General features: G+C 50.2%; 2 protein-coding genes across 3 annotated transcripts in view; one reads left to right on the forward strand and one right to left on the reverse strand.

Annotated features, from left to right (window-relative positions):
* Window positions 1-210, reverse strand: part of AURKA (aurora kinase A) — a 7,539-nt gene extending 7,329 nt beyond the window's left edge. The window contains exon 1 of the mRNA XM_027645851.1: window positions 101-210. The gene's annotated coding sequence lies outside the window, so the exon portion shown is untranslated. The remainder of the gene's footprint in view (window positions 1-100) is intronic.
* A 200-nt stretch (window positions 211-410) lies between these two features.
* CSTF1 (cleavage stimulation factor subunit 1) lies at window positions 411-9,047 on the forward strand. 2 transcript variants are annotated; one of them, XM_027645845.1, is made up of 7 exons: window positions 411-689; window positions 1,520-1,684; window positions 2,078-2,273; window positions 3,429-3,706; window positions 5,000-5,197; window positions 5,780-6,170; window positions 7,534-9,047. In XM_027645845.1, the coding sequence occupies exons 1-7, from the start codon at window positions 558-560 to the stop codon at window positions 7,791-7,793; spliced, it is 1,620 nt and encodes a 539-aa protein (XP_027501646.1). In that variant the 5' UTR covers window positions 411-557; the 3' UTR covers window positions 7,794-9,047. The 2 variants fall into 2 exon arrangements, with proteins under 2 accessions (XP_027501646.1, XP_027501648.1); XM_027645847.1 differs by lacking the exons at window positions 411-689; window positions 1,520-1,684 and adding an exon at window positions 1,851-1,964.
* The last annotated feature ends 346 nt before the right edge of the window (window positions 9,048-9,393 follow it).

The following is a 9,393-nucleotide window of genomic DNA, read 5'->3' on the forward strand; positions in this document are numbered from 1 at the left end:
GGAGGGGGCGGCGCGCCCGCCCCGCGCCCCCGCCGCGCCGCCAGGTCAGTCCCGCCGCCCCCTCCGGCACACGCGCGCGCCCCCCGCGCCCACTCCGCACCCTCCGCGCACCGCCGCGCGCGGGGCCCAGCGCCGCCGGGGCCATTGTGTGGGTGATCCCGCGGACGGGCCGAGCAGGGCCGGAGCCTCTCCCGGAGCGTCCCCGGAGCGTTCCCGACCCGTCCCGGCAGCGCGGGCAGCGCCACGTGCCGCGGGCGTTACAGTGCGAAGGCAGCGGCCCGAGGGACGCGCGGACCCCGCGTGTGGCACTCCCGGACCCGGCCAGAGCCGGGACAGCGAGTGCGGCCCGTGAGTTGTGAGGCGGTGCCGGTGCTGCCCCGGGGCCCCCGTGAGGCTCCGCGGCTGCCCAAGGAGGAAAAAACTCCATCCAGTGAAGAACCGAGACCGAAGGCAACTTTCCGCTGCGCCCGCGGTGCTGAAAACAAGAGCGAAGGGAGAGAGCCCCTGGTTGTTGTGTGTGGGTGTTTGCAAAGCGGGTCAGGATAGGGAAGAAGAAGATGTCGGGCCGCCGAGTGGCCGCAGCGTGTGACAGACGACAGCTGCCCCGGGGCATGGGGGCCATGGCAGCGCCCATGGCGGCGCCGCTGCTCGACCCGCGCCCGCTCCGCCTGCCCTTCCTCGAGGCTGACGTGAGTAGGACCGGGGAGGGGTCGGGCTGTGCTGGGCACGGGCGGGGCGAGGCGCCGCCGGCGGGGCCGGGCCGGCCTGCAGCGCCCGGCAACTTATAGCCCAGCCCCGGCACGGCCCCGGGGGGGATCCCGCTCTGGTGGAAGCGCCGCTTCGGAGCTTCGCGGCTGCGACACAAAAGAACCCCCCGGGCCTCCCCCCCAGCCTGCGTCCTGTGCGGGGACGGCCCGCGCTGAGCCCGCCCCGCAGCCCGCACGGAGCGAGGGCCCGCTGGCCCTGGAACGGGGAATGGGGACCACCGAGATCTCTGGAAGGGGGAGTGGGGAGAGGGATCCTCGGGACCACTTGGAAGGGGAGTGGGAGTGGGAATGGGGAGAGGGACCATCGGGATCCCCGGGAAGGGGAATAAGAGGAAGGACCTCCGGGAATCCCGGAAAGGGGAATGGGAATGAGGAGAGGAACCTCTGGACCTCCGGAAGGGGAAATGGGAAGAAGGACCCCTGGAAGGGGGAACGGGAAAAGGGACCCTCGGGACCCCTGGTTGGGGGGATGGGGAGAGGGACTTCTGGATCCCCGGAAGGGGGAACGGGGAGAGGGCCCCCGGGGGATCCCTGCTGGGGGGAATGGGGAGAGGGACATCCGGGATTCCTGGGATGGGGAATAGGACCTTGGGGACCCCCGGAAGAGGGAGTGGGGAGAGGGTCCCCCGGGATCCCTGGAGCGGGCAGAGGGACCCCCGGGCTCCCCCCTGGGGCCTCCGCCTCCCGCGTCACGTGACCCACGCGGTGCCCGGTCACGTGACGCCGCCCCGTTCTGTCGCCCCCCCCTCAAGAGCCGCCTCCCATCGATGTGCGGGCGCTCGATGCAGCCGCCTTCGCGGAGGAGCGTCCTGCGGGCCCGGCCGCCCCCGCCGCTGCCGCCGCCGCCGCCGCTCGATGCGCTCCGCGCTCCCGCCGCCATCTTAGGGGCAGAGCGCGGGCGGCAGAAGGAAGGGTCGGTACGTACCGGACCGCGGGGCTCGGGGCCGCCCGCACGGCAACCCGGCACCGCCCGGGGCCGCGGGAGGGGCGGGCAGGGCGCGGGGACCGCGGGGGGAGGACGGCGGGGCCGGCGCGGTGCTGCCCTGCACGCCCCGTGCATCCATCCATCGGAGCGCGGGCCCGCCGGGAGCACCGGCACGGTCCCTCGGTAACGCTGCGGGCTCCGGGGCTGCTTCGTGCAGTGCCGGGCCCGGGTATGGGCCAGATTCTCATTTCCGCTGCAGACAAGTGAAACAGGTTTTTCCTCCCCTTAAAACACGGCAATATTTGGTGCCCGCACTGAAATTTCTTGGAAGGTTGTGGTGGTTTCATGCAACTCTCTTGTATGTGATTTTTCTTCTCCGTTTCAGGCCCCTCCAAGGCAGTCCTTGCTCACAATGTATAGGACAAAAGTCAGTTTGAAAGACCGTCAGCAACTTTACAAACTGATCATTAGTCAGCTGCTCTATGATGGATACATCAACATTGCCAATGGCTTGATAAATGAGATCAAACCTCAGTCTGTCTGTGCTCCATCTGAACAACTGCTGCACCTAATTAAGTTAGGTAAGCCACAACCAAAAGCTGACATAAAAGTCTAGTTTCTAAATCCCCAGTGAATGAAGAGGTTGGTGTCACTGGAAACACATCTTTGATGCAAAGGTTGTGTCTGGTAATAGCACCACACTTCATATTTGGGTACAGCCTTTGCCTCTGTGGTGTTTTTTTGGAGGGCATTCCTGTGTTATCCTTTAGTGAGCATTAAAAGCAACACAGATCTCTGAGTGTTGTCCAGATCTGTTTGTCTGAACTCCTGTACCGTATAAGAACACTTGCCCTGGGTCCTGGGTGAGTGGCAGCTTTCTAAAAACACCTCAGTGAAGATGATCACTGAGTCCACAGATGTGAGAGAAAACTCTACCCTCACAGTTCTGCCAACTTTGGAAATAGTTTCTATGTGGTTCTTCCTGGCAGTGCTGGAAGGGGAGCAAGTCATTCCATTGGCAATCTTTGCTGGCTTTTATGTATCAGTCTTCAGGAAATCTTCCCAGTCTGAGGTCTCAGCAGAGGTTTCGTGTGTCTTCTCCCTGTACCTTCTCTCTGGAAGGGCCTCAGTGTGTAGGGAAAACACCTGAGCTGCTCTTGGAATGAGCTGACAAGTCCTGGAAGAGCTCTGACCATGACATCATGTCTGTAACTCAGCTGGTTTTGCTGCCTGAACTGGTTGAGTTCCAAGGGTATAAATACATGAGACCTCGTGTCTGTTTGAAATATGAATGAGAGACTTGAAATTTGCAGATGAAAGCAGCAAAAATCTGTTCTTGAGTGCAATAAAGTAAGAAAAGAATCAGTGAATGCTTCATTTTTTTACTTTAAAACTCGTAATAGTGTTGGGGTTTGTTTCACCCCCTGTGAAAAGCTGAGCAGAGGGCTGTCCGTGGCCAGTAGCTGATTCTCAGTGTATTTACCAGCACTGAACACTACAATATTCACTGGTTGTATTTCCACAGTTAGTTTGAGCTGTGCCTGCTCTGGTGCAGCCCAAGCACCTCATTCATTGCTCACCACAAGTGCTGCTGTGTGACCGAATCTGCTCTGCCAGCTCTACCTTGCCCCTCGGGGTTCCCTTTCCCAAAACCCACCCTGGAGCCATGACAGGGTCTGTTCTTTGTCTGAGGAGAAGGTTCCCCTGGTTAAGTGCCCCCCCTTCTCTCATTCCAGGCATGGAGAACGATGACAGCGCTGTCCAATACGCAATAGGCCGGTCGGATACGGTGGCTCCGGGCACGGGAATTGACCTGGAATTCGATGCAGACGTGCAGACCATGTCTCCTGAGGCCTCAGAGTATGAGACCTGCTATGTCACATCTCACAAAGGGCCCTGTCGTGTGGCCACCTACAGCAGAGATGGACAGTTAATAGCCACGGGCTCTGCTGATGCCTCCATCAAAATCCTGGATACGGAGAGGATGTTGGCCAAGAGTGCCATGCCCATTGAGGTAACACGGGAATTGTAACCCCTTGGGAGTTGTGTCCATGCCATGCCCATTGAGGTGACACAGGAATTGTAACCCTTTGGGAGTTGTGTCCTTGCCATGTCTGTATTGTGTGTCTGCCTCCGTGGGTGGGACTAAATACCTGTCTCAATGTATTTCCTGCACCAACAGTGGCTCGTAGACCTTGGAAGAAAAGGAAGAACAAGGGCAAGGACACCTGTGTCACTCCTGGCAGCAGAGAGAGAATTGAGTTAGGAATTGCTTCCCCTGGTTGCTGGTCTTTGCTGTATTGTCTGAACACAGTTTACCTTGAACCCACTTGCACTTTTGGCCTCTGCAGCCCCCCATGGCGACGTGTTTCACTGGGTGTTTCAAAACTGTTTGATACAGTACATACTGATTTGCTTTATCTTTTTCCAAGGCAGTTATCAGGTGGCATTTAAAAGTGGGCTTTTTTGCACAGAGTGCACACTAAATTCTCAGCAAAAAGCTGCAATTCTGGTGCAGCTTCCCTCAGTTCTTATAGCAGTGCAGTGTTTTGCTTTGGGCTGTTTATGAAGGTGATGTTTTCTTTCATCAGTTTTCTGCTACTGAAACTAGTTTGTCCTTGAGCAAGTTGTTCGACCTATGTAAAGATACAGGGATTTAGTTCGTTGACAGTATATAAGAGGCCTTCAAACTGATGCCTAAAATGGAAGAAAAAATACTCCAAACAATATCAGTATAAATGAGATAGAGAGCAGCTCTTTAATGAAGGCCTTCAGGTGCACACAATACATAGGCACACACCTACATACAGAATTCTTACACTTTTATATCTTTAACTAATTATCATGTCTAGTGGGTACATGCAGTCCTTTTGCCCTGGTGCCACCCTCAGAACTGCCCCACTGGAGCCCCTCCAAGGGTCCTGGGCCTTATATCTTATTTTGTCTACCACATATCTTGTTATTCCAGTCCAGGTGCATGTCCCAATGGAATGTCCTTGCTAAAAGTCTTTTTCTTTGAGAAGAACATTAAAAAAGCCTGAAGACTGTAGAAAATTCAATATGAAGCACGAGAACAGATTTGGTAACTGTCAGCTGCTATTCTAAAGTGTGAGAAACTTTACAGCCATACTAAAAATCTGTATTTGCTAAAAGTCTTAAAAATTCTGAGGCATCAAAACAATGAAGAAAAAAGATTGTGTGCCTGGTTATGTTGGAAAGGAACTGCTGTTTGGCAAGCCTAGAACCTACTTTTCTTGTCAAAAACATTCTGGTTTCTAACAATAACTTTGCTGAATGTTCCCTGTAGGTCATGATGAATGAGACAGCACAGCAAAACATGGAAAACCACCCTGTTATCCGGACTCTGTATGATCACGTGGATGAAGTGACATGTTTGGCTTTCCATCCAACAGAACAGATCCTGGCATCTGGTTCAAGGGACTACACACTTAAATTGTTTGATTATTCAAAACCTTCTGCCAAAAGAGCCTTCAAATATATACAGGTTAGATACAGTACCAGTTCAGAGCAGCCAAAGCTGGAATGTTTAAGTGCTGGGGTATCAGTGAGTTGAGTTGTGCCTGAGTTGATCAGGGATTAGGGATGTAGGAGGATGCAGGTATAATGTTTGCAGACATTATGGTGAAGAGTTGGTGCATAATGGACACAGTATTTAAATGCAGTGCCTATCAACTTTTTGTTCATCTAGACTAAATCTAATGTGGCTGAGTTTGAAGTCAGTTACATCATCAGTTTTGGAGGGGAGCTTAGGATTAGGTGGTGGTGGGCTGGGAGCTGTGTGACTGGCTGACAGAGCCTCCTGTCACTTCTGTGTGATATCCCAAAAATGAGGAGACACTGCAGGCTGCTCTAGGACAAGAACTGTGATACAGTTACAGGTAGCCTGTCATTTTAATCCTATTTGACATTTAATCCTATTTAGGAGGCATTTTCTAGTTTGCAAAACCAGAACACATTGTGCTAACTGATCATTTAAGCAGGTTTTGAGCACTTCAGTGCCACCAGAACTGACCCTTCCATTGCAGATTTTGTCCTTCCTTACCCATCTGTGTATTTTTGCAAACAGGAAGCGGAGATGTTGCGCTCCATTTCTTTCCACCCCTCTGGAGATTTCATCCTGGTTGGGACCCAGCACCCGACGTTACGACTGTACGACATCAACACCTTCCAGTGCTTCGTGTCCTGCAACCCCCAGGACCAGCACACAGATGCCATTTGCTCCGTCAACTACAACGCCAGCGCCAACATGTACGTGACGGGCAGCAAGGATGGCTGCATCAAACTCTGGGATGGGGTCTCCAACCGCTGCATCACCACCTTTGAGAAGGCACACGATGGAGCCGAAGTCTGCTCTGCTATTTTTTCCAAAAATTCCAAGTATATCTTGTCGAGTGGAAAAGACTCTGTAGCTAAGCTCTGGGAGATATCCACCGGTAGGACGCTGGTCAAATACACAGGTATGTGGCAGGTGACCACCCAAACACCTTTTTTTTCAGATACTAACCCGTGGCAGGGGTGGAAATACTGTCAGAAGAACAGTTAAAGGCAATGAGAGACTACTGCTTTGAGGATAAATTGCCCCAGATTTTTGAAAACAGATAAACTAGTTCCATAAGAGAAGCTGTGATCTTTCTGTGTCAGTGTAAACGTATTTAGTGTGAGTAGATTTTGGAGACTTTACTGACATCGCTACTCCATTGCTTTGGAAGGATGTTTAATTGGGGAAAAGTAAAAAGAAACACTGAACCTACTTCAGGGCAGTTGTTTTAACCATTAACTCGGGTGCAAAAAATAGCTCTGTAGCCATGGCAATAGTCTGAAATGTGGCTGCAGTTGGTTTGTTTCTTTTTTTGCTTATTTTTTTTCCAAGGATGCAGTTGTGTGCAATCCTTGGAGCATGGTAACAGTGCCATGCTTTGATCTCAGCAGGAATTAGGGAATGATGAAGGATGTAGAGCTTTGTATGTGGCAGGAGCTGTGTGCTGGGAGGCTTTGGTGTCAAGCACTAAGTGCTTCAGCAGTAGGAGCCATAGCATGAAAGAGAAGAGAATGCTGAAAGTTGTGTGGCTCAGCTTTTGGGCTGTGTAGGTCCCTTTTTGCACTCCAGCTCTCTCCTGCTCCCAGCCAGCAGGGAGCAGCACCTTCCCAGGAAACGTGTGCAGGATCCAAGGTAGGATCAAGTGTGTGCAGTGCATAGTAAATGTCTGTATGGAAAACATATTTTATTGAAGGTATGGCCAGGGAAACTCATACAACAGGCCATATGATATATACATTAAAAAGTCCTCAGTGATCATGAGAATCTGTGTGTTCTCCTGTCTGTGCTCTTTCCCCTTGGTTACAGCTGAAAGCCTCATGCAAAAATATAAAGCAAAAGTGCTCTTTAAAGGTAAATGATTGTGCTCATACCGAGGGGTTGGGCACAGCTGGAGTAGGTATTCCTTCCATCCTCTTATGGAATTTTGCAATTTATTACGTATATATGCATGGACATCGGGAAGAATTTCTTCATGGAAAGGGTGGTCAGGCTGCCAAGGACGTGGTAGGGTCCCCATCCCTGGGGGTGTCCCAGGAATGACTGGACGTGGCACTCAGTGCTCTGGGGCAAGGTGGGGATTGGGCACAAGTTGGACTTGATGATATTTTCCCACCTTTATGATTCTACAAAAGAATATTCATTATTGGTCTCCTGTTGCAGGTAGGAAAGCAGAGAAAATACAGCTCCTTCATAGACTGCAGGAATTGATACTTAGGAAAAGTTTATTCTTAGGTCTTTGGAAACTTCCTAAAACTTAACAATATTTTGTTGCATATATTCAGGAGCCGGTTTGAGTGGCCGACAAGTACACAGGACACAAGCTGTCTTCAACCACACAGAAGATTATGTGCTGCTGCCAGATGAAAGGACCATAAGTCTCTGCTGCTGGGATTCCAGAACTGCTGAGCGGAGGAACCTCCTCTCCCTCGGGCACAACAGCATCGTCCGCTGCATCGTCCACTCCCCCACCAACCCCGGCTTCATGACCTGCAGTGACGACTACAGGGCCAGGTTTTGGTACAGGAGGTCAACAACAGACTAAGGACAGCTTTACAGACAGGGGTGATCCAACTCACACACCACCTTGTGTTGATTGTACCGCCAGCAGCTGCCTGTGTGAAAACCGTGCTGTGTCTGGTTTTTAATTCTGTCAAACGTGGCAGGAAAACAACAAAATACTGAGATTCTTTGCCCCACACTAATTTTTTTATTAGTGTGTGTGGTTTAATTTTTGTAAGTCATCTCTAATAGTACTCAAGGGAAGGGGTGGAGAATAAAATGATCCTGGCAGGAAGGGCTTAACTTTTTCTCCTGCCTTTCTGAGTCACAAAAAAGATAATGTGACTGTGTCTTGCTCAAACTGGGCAGAATGAGCCATTTCTGCTCCATGTTTTGTCTGTGCAATCCCACTGAAGTCTGTTAATGGATTACACAAGGAGCAGCAGAACTTGGCAGATACTTTAATGAAGCCTTAAGCTGCCTTCAGCCCCAGTTCATCCTTTGTAAAGCTCTGGTTTGTATCTTTTAGTCTGGGGGTTTGGTGGATCTTTTTTTTTATTTTTTTGAATTGGCCAAGTGGGCCTTCAATTCTGAGTTGTCTTGTGCCAAAAGAATTCAAACAGGATTTTAAATTGTTTAGATGAATTCAAGAAATGGTCTTCTAGTTCTGGTGTTAAACCTCAGACTCCATCTCATCTTCTTTTGAATTTATCTGAACAAATGGGACTTCATAATTAATTCATAATATTTTCAAGGAATATCCACATTGCAACTGAAATGTGACAGCGCTGCTGCAGATGAAAATGGGAATTATTTTGCCTTAGAGACCTTTAGTACCCTCTCAAAGCAAGAAACCTGTGCATATGAATTTTTGTATATGTACCTCAGAAAGGTCACTGTTTCATTTTACCGAGAATTTTTCATGCTCTGTTACCCAGCATTGAATGACATTCTTTTTTAATTACTTAAAAACCCAGTGCAGATCATTAAGAGACTGTGCTTAAAACTTCCTGTAAGTTTGAAAATTCACTACTTATTTTCACAGAGGACAGCCTGAGCAGAGTTGTAAACATGTTTTCTCAGGCCTCTTTGTGCAGGGCTCTTGAGTGTCACATCTGGGAGGTTCCTTTGGTCCAAGCTCAGCACTTGCCTTCATGAGGATTTTTAAATGTAAGATTGTTCTTGCTGCTGGATTAACTTCCCATTACACTGATGAATTGTCAAGGGCTGGTGAGGGTACAGGTTTTGTCTGTATTTAAATAAAAATTGCCTTTTAAAAAGTTCTTTGATACATAAAGGAAGGGATTATGTGTTTGTTTTCTATATAACAAGGGAGAAATGGATGAAATATGGAAAGCTGGGTCTTTAGGGACTTGTTAAAGCTTGATAAATTCATTGTGTTACACCTGAACCAGGTACAGCCACAGATTTAACAGAGTGGGATGGTGGTTTTAAAAGAGAGAATGGAATTCAATGTTCTCTTTAAAAGCTCGTGCTATGCAAAATATTTCCTGGGCTTAAGAATCCTCTGTGCTCCTCCTCTGCCTCCCTTCGAGTTTCTGAAACTTCAGAAACATGGGTGGCTGGAGATAGTGGTTCTGGTGGCTTTTTTGGTGGAGAAACAAGGAGAAGCAGAGCTTGGG

This window comes from Corapipo altera, unplaced genomic scaffold, assembly GCF_003945725.1.
Source record: "Corapipo altera isolate COAL_440 unplaced genomic scaffold, ASM394572v1 64, whole genome shotgun sequence".
Classification (NCBI taxonomy): domain Eukaryota; kingdom Metazoa; phylum Chordata; class Aves; order Passeriformes; family Pipridae; genus Corapipo; species Corapipo altera.